At 34.6% G+C, this 15,173-nt stretch overlaps 1 protein-coding gene across 1 annotated transcript in view; it reads right to left on the bottom strand.

Annotated features, from left to right (window-relative positions):
* Positions 1 to 2,553: 2,553 nt before the first annotated feature.
* The window catches only part of CNOT6L (CCR4-NOT transcription complex, subunit 6-like), a 95,563-nt gene continuing 82,943 nt past the window's right edge, over positions 2,554 to 15,173 (bottom strand). Inside the window, exons 9-12 of the mRNA XM_012650997.1 lie at positions 12,919 to 13,070; positions 9,849 to 10,076; positions 7,480 to 7,682; positions 2,554 to 3,436 (exon numbers count right to left, since the gene is read on the bottom strand). Coding sequence (XP_012506451.1) covers positions 3,224 to 3,436; positions 7,480 to 7,682; positions 9,849 to 10,076; positions 12,919 to 13,070 — 796 coding nt within the window. The 3' untranslated portion in view covers positions 2,554 to 3,223. The remainder of the gene's footprint in view (positions 3,437 to 7,479; positions 7,683 to 9,848; positions 10,077 to 12,918; positions 13,071 to 15,173) is intronic.

Genomic DNA, 15,173 nt, shown 5'->3' with positions numbered 1-15,173 from the left:
ATGTCAGTCCTGAGGATGCTGCAAAATTCCCCATTAAAACGCGTAAAGCTATGAGGCGGATTCTGATGCCTGAGAGAGTGGGTGACTCAACATGCACTTGTATGACAGTAATAGTGGCAAACAGTGCTGTCTTCTCTTCCTCAAACAGCACTGTTTTAATAAACTTACAGAACACTCCAGTTCTTAGACAAACATCAGAAATAATATTTAACAGTTAAAAAAACAGGTATCACATTCTAAAAATGCCCAAATTTCCTTTTATCTTCAGATAAAATATGCAGCAGCCCAATGCCATAAAGCTTATTAACTTATTCTGAGGACTAGAAAGTATATGAGCATACAAATTTTACCTTCATTGAATATATACCGTATGTCATTCACCTCTTCCTTTTGGCCTCTCACTGCCAAAGTTCCAAATGGCATGCGTTTTAACAAGACAATGCTGAGGAAAGCAGCATTTCTGATCACCTGAATTGGCAGCTCAAAACAGATACCACTCCTTTCACAAAAGGAACAAAAGGTGAAGGGTGTGTGAAATGTGGGCTGCGGGCCTAAAGGGAAACCGTGCACATGAAATTTGGGTTACCATGCCCCAAGTGTGTGCGTCACCCAAAACATAACACAGTTACCTACTTCAACAGAGCTACTACCAACATGTACTAAAACCACATTAAAAATACACAGGATAATGAATGGTTTGAAAGAGTGCATCTGGAAGCAGAGAGAACCCAATTACACACCTTCCTGCAACAGAGTGCCTCGATCATACACAAAATAAACTTAAGCTGTTTACAATGTTTCCCAATTTTTTTTATTTTTTCCCTCTACATTTAACTATTAAAAAAGTTTATTAATAAATGGGCTCCTCTGTGGTTCATATACAATCATAAGTGAACTTTAAATTCCATTTTATACAAACATCTCGAAAAATACTGGGAGTGAAGTATGGTAGGAAATATTGCTCACATTGCTAATTAACATGCGTATATGAAAGGAGGAAAATGTTTTGTTAGTGCATATACCTCCAGAGCAGAAAACCCACCAAAAACAAAAGATCTAAAATAAAACATACAGTAGCTGATTACAAAAAAGGTAATGTCCACAAAATTAAGTTTTTCATGCTATTCTACTTTCCAGTACTATGCTTCAGGTAATCAATTTGCATGGCTAGATGTTGGATGCTTGAGGTATATAAGAAGGGATACCTGCATGTTGAGGAAAATCTGTCATCTTAAGGGTTGTTTCTTTTTGTTTATTCTGGTACTTTAACATTTTTTAAAGTATTTTATTTACATCAAACTTCACTGAACTACAATGACATTCCAATTATAACAGATGACAAACAACGCCTCTATAACTAGGCACTTTTAAAAGGGAGTTTAGGCTTTACAGAACCCTTCTGCTAATGCAATCCCATATATGATAGTACATCATCCCACCACCCTCGTCCCACTAAAATTACCCTTTGGGGAAATATTATCTCATATAGCCTGATTAATTTACTATGGAAGAAATTAGCATAAAATGACCAAAGTAAATGCATCATTTAAGACTAATAAAACAGCCTACGATGTCAGGTTTAAGAGGAGACAAATTGTTTATATTTAAAACTAATTAAATAATTTAAATTTGACCTGTACTTTATATATTAGTGAGACACAAATATAGGCTATTTTCTTTTAAAATTTCATTCACATAATGGAAAATTTCTTGTTTATTAAAAATATCACATTTTGAGACTAGAAACAGTAAAGTGCATGAAAAGTTTAAAATATAAATTTCAGAAAACTCTTATAGCAGCAAAAAAGCAGAATAAAGAAAAACTTAAAAACACAGACACAACCTTTTCCTGTGCCATAATTAACATCAAGTAGCCAACCAATTTTTTCCCCCAGAAAATGATATTATGTTCACTGCCTTTTGAGTCACAGATTTTCAACTGGCCCCTCTGACAAAAAAGGATTCCAACATATCTAAAGGCATCAACAGTTGGGAATAAACCAGTAGCTTCTTAATTCAACCCTGACAGACAATAAAAACAAAGATGAAAAGCATACAATGGCCATTTGGCAGCTAGAGTCAGGAAAAATTATGCAAGGTTTTCAACTACTGTCCCATATTTGTTCTCTCTCTTCCCCAAATCCTTTCCATTGCCACCTCAAAAAACCAAAACCAACAAGCCACATAACCTACTTTGGGAAACATGAAATATTTGTATGGTTTTTCCCTTCTGAAACGTTGATCAGGGTTTTTCATTTAGGAGTTTTGGTTTTTTTTTTAAACATTTGACTGTAACAGCAAAAATAATATAGATCATATAATATCTGTTTTTCCAGCACAATCAGACAGAAAAGAAGGGTGAATAGGAATAATGAAAAATAGTAGACACTAATTTTGTGGGCGTCCTAAACATACCAAATTCTATTTTCAAGATGTGAGGCAGTATAAATTAACTGTTGTTTCCCTATAAATAAATTGGAAAGACAGGCTTAGAATACTTCTAAAGTTACAACTAACAGGTGGACAAAAAAAAAAGTGATTCGTCAGAAAAACAAACAAAACAAACAAAAAAAACAACCAGCATTTGGCCAAGAAATGGTCATGTTGTGTTAAATGCTTGATTTTGAAAGCATACTGTGCAACCACCTTTAGTTTCTCAAATTTTCTTATTATGGCTAGAGGCTATATGATAGCTTATATACAGATCAAGCAAATTTAAGTGCTCTGTTAATGTGCAAATGACTTGGGAAGCCAAAAATCAGTTTGTTATAAAGAAACATAAATTTAAGAAAGTGTTCCCTGCAAGGCATGCCATCATTCACTTTAAAATCTTACAGTTTTAAAAAGTTGCCTTTTACAAAAATGGTTGGCTCATTTGAAACCAAAAGAAAGCACGTGATTTGGAAAAACAAATACACTGTTGTTGGGCCTCCAATTGGTAACTTGTCAATTATGAATGCGGACTCGTAATATAATATGAAGAAAGTCCAATTTAAAAACATGTTAAATTAAAATTTTGGAAAGAGAGTAATACTTTGGTTCCAGCCCTAGTGCCAAATGATACCAATATGCACAAAAATGTACAAAGTCTTATAGCAAACACATAACGAAAGGAACCTGAAGAAGCAGCTTAAGGATGGCCATACTTCACTCCTACATACTTTGATTTACAACTGTACAGGTCCATAGCAACAGATCCCCGTCTTTACGGGGCAGTACTCCACTACCTCCGATTAGGCAAGTGAACACCATTGACAAGAGGCAGGAGTGGAGGGTGGAGTTCAAGTTGTGTTAACAGTGAGAAGTGGTCTGAAGGGATATGAGGGTGTGGACACCCAGTGATGTTGTTCTCAACCAGCCATTGAGGATCTAAAGGCCCCAGGACACCAAGCACGTTCATATGAGTCTTGGAATAGAAAATGTAGTCAATCACGCCCTGGAAAGAGATTGGGGATTGGAAAAAAAGAAAAATATATGCTTAGAAAGAAGAAAAAATCAAGATATATAACGAACACTCCATAATTTATAAAAGCCAAATAACTGAGTAACCTGACTTCTGGTACCGGTTTTCTTAACAGTGGGTCAAATAAGGCTCAAGTCTTCCAAGGGTATTAGATGAAATAGAGGTGGCTCAATAAGGAAACACAGCACTCTAATGGAATCATAAAACCTTCCATTTGTGCATAAGTGATAAACTGAAAACTAGATACACCAAATCACGCCTAGTCATCTTTAGAATTGGCCTGCTTGGTTTAGTAAAATCTAACATATCAGTAAAAATATAATGGAAACTGTACTAATTCTATCAGTTACACTAAGTAGAAAATAGGATATTTATATAAATACATATTTAATGAAAAGGTATGACCCAATTCTTTTATAATAATTGGCATTATTTTCATTTACACACCAAGACATCCAAACGCACCTGAATGAAGCCATAGGAAAGCATGTTTTCAGATTTGCTAATCCTACCTAGGTTCAGCTTTCCCAGATTTGCTACACATATATGAAATACTACACACAGTTAATTGTTCTAATTTGTTCTTTAGTTTAAAATACTCATTTTCACAACTCCTGGTATATGTGTAAATTCTGGATTTCCTTGTTGTGTAACGATGACTAAACAAAAATCATTCAGCAGGGACCCATGTATATCAGCTCTCTCTCTCAGAGCTAGATGATTTATCTGATCAGTACGTCTCAAAACTAGCGGGCCTTTATTGTCCTAGGCTGTGTATATAAGAGAACAAAATTAAATTTCTTCCTATCTAGTTCCTATCAAATCAGCTTGGAATGAAATGGGCTTTTTAAAAAATAATGAAAGAATTTTTATAAAATTTCAGAAACAATCACTTCAGTTTGCTGATTTTCATTTGACCAAGACCAAAATAGTCCTTCTTTTAAAAGGTAACACCTTATCCAACCTTAACTTTACCACAAATTAAGGAAGCTACTTGAGTTCAGGGAACTGCAAGTCCGAACAGTCAGGAAATGACATGATCACAAGCTATTGATTCTTCATTTTAGTTAATCCCTAGTTTTACAGTGAATATTTTAGGAAAAGAGTTAACAAGGGTCAGAGTGGTTTTACCTCCCCTTGAGACTACCTTTTGCTTCAACTATCAAGTAAACAAAGTACAAATAAAATAAACTCAATCACTTATGTTGAATAAAACCTATATCTCATCTCTTTATTAGAGTGCCATCATGCACATCAGCTGCTAGAGTTCTTTGCAAATGTAGGCTCCAAGAAAGAGGTTAAACACTCCAGAAAGTAAGATGCATTTAATTGGGGGCATCACTTGTAACTATTTTCTTGGTTTGAAACATCCAGAGTAAGAACTCTTATCAAAACCCTGCAAGGTTACATCTGTGAATTTGCCCAAATATTTGCACATAATGCATATATGGGGAGGGATCCCTAACTTTGATCATATTTGCAAAGAAGATTAGAGACTAATGATTCTTAACTTTTTTTGATTTAGTTTCTTTTTTAAAAAGACAATAATGAGGGAAAATAGTCTTATATTAGTAAAGACTATATTGTATATGTCTACAGAACCGTATCTAAGAAAAAAGTAAAAACAATGAGAACAGATTATGAGCTAGCATTATGCTAAGTTTTGTTTTTTAAAAGAATGTGAGAAAATTATAAATTTCATAATATAACAAAGAAAGGTTTACTACTTGACACAATAGGAAAGCTGTCCTTCCTCCTTTCATTAAATGACTCGGGCACACCCTCACACTGGGGGCTGGGGATGGAGTGAGGCGCAGCAGGTTTAAGCTGTTAATAAAACATACCTGGTCTGCAAATGTTCAGAAAGGAATAATTCTCCTAACTGCTTATTCTTCAGTCCACTCCAAATCAGTTCTAGATTCAATGAATCTGAGTTCCAAATATCACTGTTCTACATTTCTCTTATTCAATAACCAAGAAAGTAAAGAAATGCTATGTAAACGAAATTTAATGCCTCACTGGTACAATGGCAGGATACTGTGTTCAGATCTGTATTTAATGCTGATCACATGACATTTTATATTTGATGTTACCTATCCTTTTTTTCTGAATGCCTTCAATATTGGAATAGCATTAACTATGTAAAATATTTGTATAAAACTGAAAAGTCCATTTTTTATTACTTGGACTAAAAGCTCAATTCTCTCTAGTCAAGTGTGCCCTTAGTTCATTCTCTGGCCATCCTTCCTTCCCATCTATTTCACCCTCTCATCCCATCCATCTACCCAGTCAGCCTATTTATCTTCTCATACATACCTCTCTCACCCACCAATTTATATCTCTGTTCTCCTCTCATCCCATCCTGTAAAATCCAAACATCAAACGCTTTCTGAGGCAGGCATTTCTAGTTCTCTACCTGTACTTCTTTGGATAATGAAAATGGCTCATTAAGATTTTTGATTCAATTATTAATACATAAGATCTTCTGAAGAAATATCAATAAAGAATTTTAAACTAATTCAGATACAGAGGAAGATGATTTTTGGTTTGTGGACAAGAAAAAATAACCCTTAAAAAAGTCTAGGTGAGATAGAAAATTTTTTTACCTTTTTACCTAAACACATACCAAAGCAACAATAATAGCTGTAGAATTATTACACACTTACTTTGGGGAACTTTATTACAGGTTTTCTGAGTTAGGCTGGCTGATGTATTATTTATCACTATAGTCACAAGGATAGGATTTAAGCTATAGTAAACTGTGTATCATTAATTCTTAGAGGTGTTCCTTTAAGCTTACATAAGAGCAGTAATGTGCTCCAGCCAGGTAGTACTGGCTTTCTTAGCACCTCTTCCCAACTCTACTGTTAAGCCACAGAAATCAGCAAACACTACAAATCAGGGCTTCTTTTTCCCAGAAAGCTTGTTATTAAATATTTACCAGCACATCACTGCATATGAATGATTGGATAGAATTATCTCCTCTAATAGGAAAATATTAAAATAGATTCAACCTCTAAGCAATTTTTTTCACTTTATGATTACAAAAGTTGATTAATAATATCAACACACAAATTTCCTTTTTTCCTCTATTTGTTTCTTGCAAAGGAGCTAACAAACACTAAAAAGGGAAAAAGGTTATTAGAGATGTGAAAGAGCCCATTTCATAAATTTGCTTTGATATTAAATTCCCTCTAGGCTTCTTATACCAAACCACTTTCTAACATTTGCATTTTTTTCAAGATAATATAAGATTTTAGTATAGATACCTAAAATGCCAGAAAGTCAAACAGAGGTGCAATAGAAGAGCTACAGGTAGATAGAGTACTCAGAAAATTGGCAATGGGAAACAGATTAAATATAGAAAGACACCACAATCAAGCTTTCTAAAGAATAGCTGGTCCTGTACAATGGGACCAAACCTGTAAGGTTTTTTTTTTTCTTATTTTGCAAAAAATGTTTTTCTTTTTCTTTTTTAAGCTGGTGTGTTCCACTGCCTGGGAATATATTAGTGTGAATACAAGGATATAAAATAGACCTTAAGTACAACCTTCTCTAACACCATGCCTAAAAGAAAGATACCAAAGACTTCTAAGAAAATTTTGAGAAAAGACTATATAAATTCATTCAAGGTGAGTTTTGCTATATTTGGTGCTTATTTCGGTTCTTGCTGAAAGTTAGAGATGGTATGGGCAGGTGGAGATTAACTATATTAATATATACGAGTTGCTTTGAACAGTGCCTGGCACCTAGTAAGCATTTTAGAAGTTTTTGCTGTTATCAATATTACCTGAAATTTGAACAAATGAGGGTTCAAAAGGAATTCTCAAGACAACAATAACCACAAAACCTAACAAACCTCCTTACATTTAGGTGCATATGTTAGCCTAGACATTCTGAGAATCTAAAAATTTCTGAAGATTATACAATTTATCGTAAATAAAAAATTTACACATTTCTTGTCACATGCTTATATTTGAAATAATTTCCACACCAGCCCAGAGGCTGCCACTCACTTTGAAATCAAAGGTGTAATTGGTGTAAGGCATCAAGTTATTTTCATAGGCGCTCTTAAGTTGGAAGCCATGTGTGATTCTCCCTTCTGAGCTTCCATTCTTTCCATTGCAGCTGAAGTTCATAAGACACTCATTGTACCTTAGTTCTTTGAAGTCTTTATGGTTGTCAGCTACTCCTCCATTGCTTAAATACTCCACAACACCTGGCAGAATAAAGAAAAGAGGAACACTACCATTTAGCATTTAGACCTTACATAAGGCTTCACAGCCAAGACCCGTTACCAGGTGGACCCACCAGGTTCCAAGTGTTTGATTATATTGAACCATATAAAATTGCCTTTTCTTGCTGCTGTTAAAAAAAAAAAAAAATCAAGTATCGGCAATTTCATGATTCAACCAAATTAAAGGATATTTGCCTATTTCAAACAAAGTATCAGGATCACCCAAAAATATCCTTTGTTTTCTCAGTGGTTCTTCAGGCTAAAGATGATTTCCAGGACCTAGGGTGGCATTCACCAGAAAGGCCTTGATCCTAAATGCTTTTGAAAAATTATTCCAAACCACTATCTCCTTGGTATTTCCCTATTCTATGCAGTCAATCAACGATTTTGGGAATATATAAACAGAGCACACATAATAAGAAATCAAAAAGGATTTTGCATCTTCAGCATTTCAATGTCTAGTGATAGTAGCTAGACAGTATCATCATTTTGAGCTAGAGTGAGTTTTCTCAGTCTGACACTACAAAGAACATTATATGCCAGAGGTATACCTCTTGGCCAAAAATATTAAATGTGTCTAAAAAGCTAAACAAAATAGCAACATCCAAAAAAGTGCACTGCTTCCACTGAATTAGCAAATATGAAAAATGTATCAAAGCCCTTCTGATGATGATGATTAGTGAACACTGCTAAGAGTCATCTTTTCCTATCTGTTACAAGAAATGAGAGCAAGATATAATGAATGAGTGATAAATGCAATATCAGCATTGTGCATATTCTGATACCTCGAAAGGAAGTATCATTTATCTAGTATTTACTACATGCCAGGCACTATTCTAAGTGCTTTACATACTTAAATTTCACAAACAACTCTATGAGGTGAATAATATCATTATTCTCTTACTTAAAATGAGGAACTTAGTCATAGACTACATAGCTTGTAAGTAGCCGAACCAGGATCCAACCCTGATAGGCTGGGGCTCCAGAGTCAACTCACCATGCTGTGCCGCCAAATGACAGTTAATTGGCTTAAACAATCAAATAAAATAGGAGGAAAACTTGCACTTGAAAGCAATTCAACTCAAAAGGGGATTAAGAAAGGAAAATGTGGTTAAGGTGCCGGGTGGGCCAGCGGTTGAAGATAAATATTTGTAAACAATGATTTCAGCATTTATTTGCTAAGGAGAAAAAGATGTTCTTTAGCTTAGTGACTTTTTTTTAATATCCCAAATCCAGGCATTTGGATTATATTTATTGTTGAGTGATCATTTGAAATAATTTTACGTAGCCCAATAGTGATAACATACCAAATTCATAATATGCTTTGGTATTAGCAAAAGAGTAACACTTCAATGTTTTACATTTGAAATTTAATATCTAAAATAAAAAAAAATAAGTTCAGACATAAAGTAGCTTAGTGGAGCTCAAGAAGTAATATCAAATGCTAGGAGAATTCTGATAATTCTTCTATACGTAATAATAGTATTCAAATATCGCTTAACAAATTCACTTGAAAGTTGCCAAAATTATTAAATTATATAGCTACCCATGATGAATATTCTTCTGGTTGCCCCTTCATGTCACCCTTCTCCACTACACTCTGTGCCTCAGGAGGCTGATCTTTATTGCATCAACTGCAAATCCCTGCCCCCCTCTTGCTTCTAGTTGGATTTGGTCAATAGGCAGCACTGGCAGGAGATCAGAGGACAGGAGCAGAGTGGGGTCGGGTATATACTCCCCTGGCTCCTTTCTTGGTTTGCCAGGGATTGACTGCATCATTCAATTCAAAGCCATTCCTCCTATTATGTGGCCCTCTGCTACAACTATATTGTTTCTAAGTTCTGTCTGATGACAGCTCCCAACACTTTCCCTTTTAGGTATAGGGGTGGTAAAGGGACCTTAACTCCCCTAGTAGCAGAGTACTGCATCATTTATTGTTTTATTTCCTTTAATCTGGCTCATATCTTTGGAAATAGCTTCTTTATTAAATTTCTCTCAATCACACCATGTCCCATCCCTGGGATTCTTACGGATATACTCCCTAATTTAGAAGGGAAATTCTCTACTGAAAAGTTAGGAGCTAGGCTGGCCTTTGAACTAAGAGTAAAAGCAAAACTGAAAGCAACGAGGAAAAGATGTTATAAATACCTGAATCTGGCAATGAGTTAAGATCTGCACATAGCACCAGCGGGATGGAATTAGGATCTGCAGTTGGGCTGCCAGGCCTACTAGAGGCTTTCTCCAGAATGTTTTTAACCTCTGAGACAAACATCATGGTCTGGATAAGTTTCACATCAGAATACTCTGGATCCCAATGCATGTGGGCATTTGCCACTATAAGCAGCTGTTTGTCTGCAGCATGAATAGGCTTCATACCTAAATTTAAACATTACAGAAAGAAGATAAAGTTATGCTTTATGTTTCAAGAAAAGTGGTATCTTAAGGTTTTCTCAAAAATATCCATAGCTACTATTCTATCCTTTTCCATGAATTTATAACTTCCATCTCATAAAGTATTTCTTAGAAGTCAGAGGGCTGAGATTCTGGTAATCTTAATATGGTAATTATTCTTCTAGATCAAGTTGGCCAACTGTAGCCCATGGGCTAAATCTGGCCCACATGTTTTTGTAGAGCCTATATGAGCTAAGGATGGTTTTAAATTTTTAAAGGGTTCTATGAAGAAAAAAAAATAGTGTGATAGAGACTGTATGTGACCCATAGAGCCTAAAATACAGTATTTACTATCTGGCCCTTTACAGAAAAAGTTTGCTGACTTCTGTTCTACATGCCCAAGTTATATCATGATTTAATCAACATTTGATTATAATACCTTGCATTTGCTGAGTTCTTAAATAAGCACTTTAAAAAAATTTCAATTGATCTAGGGGTATACGTGGTTTTTTCTTATATGGATGAATTATGTAGTGGTGGAGTCAAGGTTTTTAGCATACCCACCAACTGAATGGTGTCTATTGTACCCAACAGGTAATTTTTCATCCCTCATCCCCCTCCCGCCCTCCTTCTGAGTCTCCAATGTCCATTACAACAATATCTGTCATGTAAATATCACAATAACCTAGTGAGGCAGGTTTTCAGTTATTTGAGTTACCTAAACCTTAATTTAAATTCTTCCTACTGCCTAGAATTCCTTTGCCTTGCATTTAAGCATAACAGTGAAGGGTCAGTAGTAAATGGCAGTAACACTATATTAATCTATACAAAATAAGGAAAGCATTTGCTAGGAATTTGCTACCTAAACAAATTCATACCCTACACTCAAAGTTATTTTTAAAATGAGAATTAGAGCATAGTATGCTCTCAAAGTCTGAACACCTAGGTTTTAGACACGGTTTTATTACCAATTATTTTGTATGGTCTTGGGCCAGTCATTTAACATTTTTGCTGCTCAGGTTCATTTGGAAAATGAGATATTCAACTAGAAGATCTCTAAGTTTATTTTTTTCCCTAAAATCTATGTTTTTTAATTCTGTCAAAATAAACATCAACATATATACTTTCCAAATGGTGGACAGGATAATACATTAAAAATTGTGAAAATTAAGCATAATATAGTTAGTTAACATGTACTGACAGAGAAAGATGCCCATAAAATATTCAAGGCATAAAGCCCAGTATGCATTAAATAACATTTTATATATATTCTATATGTTAGTATCTGTACAGAGAAATGAACAAAAGCTATTCTTATAGAGCATGAATGAGATGAGGGGGGTCTCTCACTTTTTACTTTATATACTTTTGGACTGTTGGAATATCAGTGAACACACAAATTTAATTTTCCTATTTAAATTTTTAAAGAAATGTCACTCAAAATTTTCTATTGAAATATGAACTCTGGAGAAAATGACCTAATTTTCTAAGTCTGCTATTTTGATAAGATCAAGTTTCTTTCTAGTTTTACCAAGCTACAATTGTCTTCAATGATGAGACAACAAGTAACTGAAGTATCTGTTATATGTGACAGAAGCAGTCACTTTTGAAGCAATTTGATCATAAGATAAATACTTGCAGCCAAAATCTTGTCTTTTTTTCCTAGAAGTTTTATAGTGTCACCTTTGGCTGTAGATTAAAAATTTGTCCTTACAAAGGAGTCATAAGCATTTCCCATATTATTAAATTTCCCTTCTAGGAATACAAAAGATACTTATCTCAGAATGTGAAAGTGTCTATTGTATAATTTCGAATTACTCTTCTACAAATTAAAAGGGGAGTTAAATTAAAAAAAAGAAAATTCAACCTTCACAATATCAAAAAAAAAAAAACTTTAAGAATGGGACTGGAAATAACATAAAAAGTGGTAAAATGAAGAGACTAAAAAAAAGAAGAAAATTCAAAATCTTATATCAAAGACTGATTGTCTTTGATGATGGGGAAGAGAGGTTTGAATGATGGGGAAAGGAGATTTGACATATATGCATGGTCTGAATAATTCAAATCAATACTCAAGGCAAAAAAACCCCATCTTTTCTTCTGCAAAAAGTACAGGGGGGAAAAAAGCCCTGATGTGGTCTCACCCCCTTCTTGCTCTTTGCTTAATAATACACTAGTAAATAATGAAATGCTTTAAGGCAGGCAATAGAAAGAGTAAAAAAGATCTGGATAACAAGGCAAAGTATATAATGAGTTTCTGACTCTGAAGAAAGCTATAAATAATCTAAAATGCTGAAAAAAAGTACCATGTAGATAAAAGATCCTGTTCTTGCTCTTACCCTGACAATGACTGAGATATATTAATAACAAAGAAACTAGAGAAAACGTGCCAAGTACTTAACCTTGAAGACAAAAGATTCACACTCAAGAAGCTAAAAATATGGCTCAAAAGAGGAACAAGTCATCATAATTTCTAAATTCAGCCTAACTAAAATATTCCCTATTTCAAAGAACCTTTTGGAATTAATGGTATATCAAAAAAACTACATAGATTACCTGGCAAGTAAAAAAGACTGTGATAGAGATCATAGAATAGCCAAAAAAAAAAAAAAAAAAAAACACCCAAAAACCAAAAAAACACAAAACCCAAGAAGTATATGATGCTTTACACAGTTAGTGCTATTTTCCTGTCCATCTCCCTTAACTTTCCTCAAAAGATAAGACAATAACTTTGCAATAAATAACAGCAATTCTCTTCACTTGTTTTGAGATGGGAAAACCTGGCATGATGTTTATTTCTAGTATGAATATTTTAAATTGCACTCACCTGCTCCAAATAGTTCTTTGTGGACCTCTAATACCACAGCAACACCAATGTTATCTTTTGTCATCACTCTGTTCAGCATTGCTTCAGATCCGTCTGAATTAGCCATTGCCACTTGGTTAAATTCCACTGTATGCTTCTGCACCAATGTAAATCTAAAAGGAATAATGCATTATTATGACTTTAGGTACTTGGCTATAATGCTAAAAGACATTAAATGAAGGGGGACACAAGATACAGACATCATTCATTGTCTCCCTTGTCATTTTCTAGCTGCAAGGGACCATGTGATATATTAATAGCTCTGGCCACTCAGATGTAAGAAGTCTGATTACTGTAAAAATTTCCTTGGAGGTCCCACCTACCAAAGATGGCATACGTATCCATTTGCCCATTTACACCTTTGCCCCTTTCAGCAAGTGCCTGGAGGAATAACCATCTTGTGACCGTGTAGTAAGTAGCAGGAAGGCAAAAGCCAACCTTCTAAAAATGAGGAAGCCACTGAACCAGTTCTGGACTGCCTACCACTGTATAAGTTCTTGTGTGAGAAAATTATCTCCCCCTCATTTGTTTAAGCTACTGCTGGGATTCTCTGGTATTTAAAGGTAGACAGACTCTTAAATGAGTCAGCAAGTTAATGAGAAAAAACAGAATACAATCTATCTACCCTGTTTGTAGTTTTGTTCCCACCACATCAAGAGATTTGTCAAGAAAATACAGGGATACACACTTATCTCAGCTAAGGAGTAACAGCTTTTCCCGCCTAGTTTTTATTAGAAAGCTCCAATTGTGTGTAAGTGCTCAGAGAGACAGATCCTGCAAGATGAAGAAATGGCTCTCACTGTAATTATAGCTTCTGTGCTAACAGCATTTTATTTCCTTAGTGCCAAATTATTAAGTATTATAGAGTTGTAGGATTTAATAGAATTAATCTAACACACATTTAATAGCAGTGTGCCTTAGTCAAGCCATTTAACCTCTCTCAGCCTAATTTTATAACTTTTGTGAAATATTTATAAATGATCAAAATCTACTAAATATAAGACTTTCATTGGGGTGAAATGAGGAAAAGATATCTTTGTTTTCCTAACAGTTCCTGCTCCCCACTTTCCTCCTACCTTCGAAAACAGAAGCATGTGCACATCCCTTCAAAAATATTGACTCACTACGCAGCAGGATGCTGTGCTAGACGAAATAACATTCCCTCCCTCCCCTACTCCAATTCTGCATGTCTCAGATGTGCTGAGAGTGTAAAGGGCTGGGTCATGTGCCATTTCTAACCCAGAGTGCTTAAAGGGAGTATAGTTTCTACTCTCTGAAGAGGTGATCTTTAAGCTGAAACATGAAAGGTGAGAAGTCATCAAGGTGAAGAATGGGATTAAGAGCATTCCAGGTAAAAGGAAGAAATGAAGGGTCCTGAGACAGAAAAGAGCTTTGTAAGTTTATGGGTTACAAAAAAACGTTAAGTGATGCTGGAGATGAGAGGAAGAGGAATGACTAAAGGTTCTAAGCCAGGACATGATATTATTTGACATATTTTTTAAAATCACTTTAGTTGCTTTGTGGAGAATAGATTACAAGGGACAAAATGGGAATTGGGAGGCCAATTAAAAAGTTTCTGAGGTTATTTGAATGAGAAATGATAGTGACATGGGCAAAGGCAAGAGAAATAAAGAGGAGTGAGCAGATTCAAAATATATTCTACAGATAGGACTGACCATCCTGGATATTAGATTTCTTCAAATACTTTTAAGCAGTGGAATATCTTTTTCAAATAATTTCTGGAGAGATTCCCATAAATAAAACAAAGCTGTATTATATTAGAATAAATCAATCACTGAAAACAATCACCCTGTTTTAACGAATATAAAAAAATTGAAATTAGAGGGCAAGGATGATAATTACAGACTTACAATTAGTCTCAGTATCCAACTGATTTCTGTATTTTGTTTTGGTTACAAAGTATTAATAAAAATCCTGATTCACACAGATACACAGATATAAGTGAAAAATAACTGGACTTGTACTCTGAAAAAGCAAGCAGGCAGGCAAAAACTTGATTTAGAGGTCCACATCAAAACTAAGCACTTCAGGAACATGTTAGTGATTTCCAAAATGTTAAAATTTGGTATTTGAAACATTTGAGTGAACATGTATTTTTAAATTACAGTTCAATTATCTGGTATTTAATTTTTGTGGTATCTTCCAAATATTTACAGAACTTCTAAGGCTAATTTATAGGAACCTAGGATTCTGTA

The sequence above is a fragment of the Propithecus coquereli genome, unplaced genomic scaffold (assembly GCF_000956105.1).
Source record: "Propithecus coquereli isolate 6110/MARCELLA unplaced genomic scaffold, Pcoq_1.0 Scaffold343, whole genome shotgun sequence".
Lineage (NCBI taxonomy): Eukaryota > Metazoa > Chordata > Mammalia > Primates > Indriidae > Propithecus > Propithecus coquereli.
Note: the sequence above shows the minus strand (reverse complement) of the source record. Positions and strands in the feature narration are given on the sequence as shown.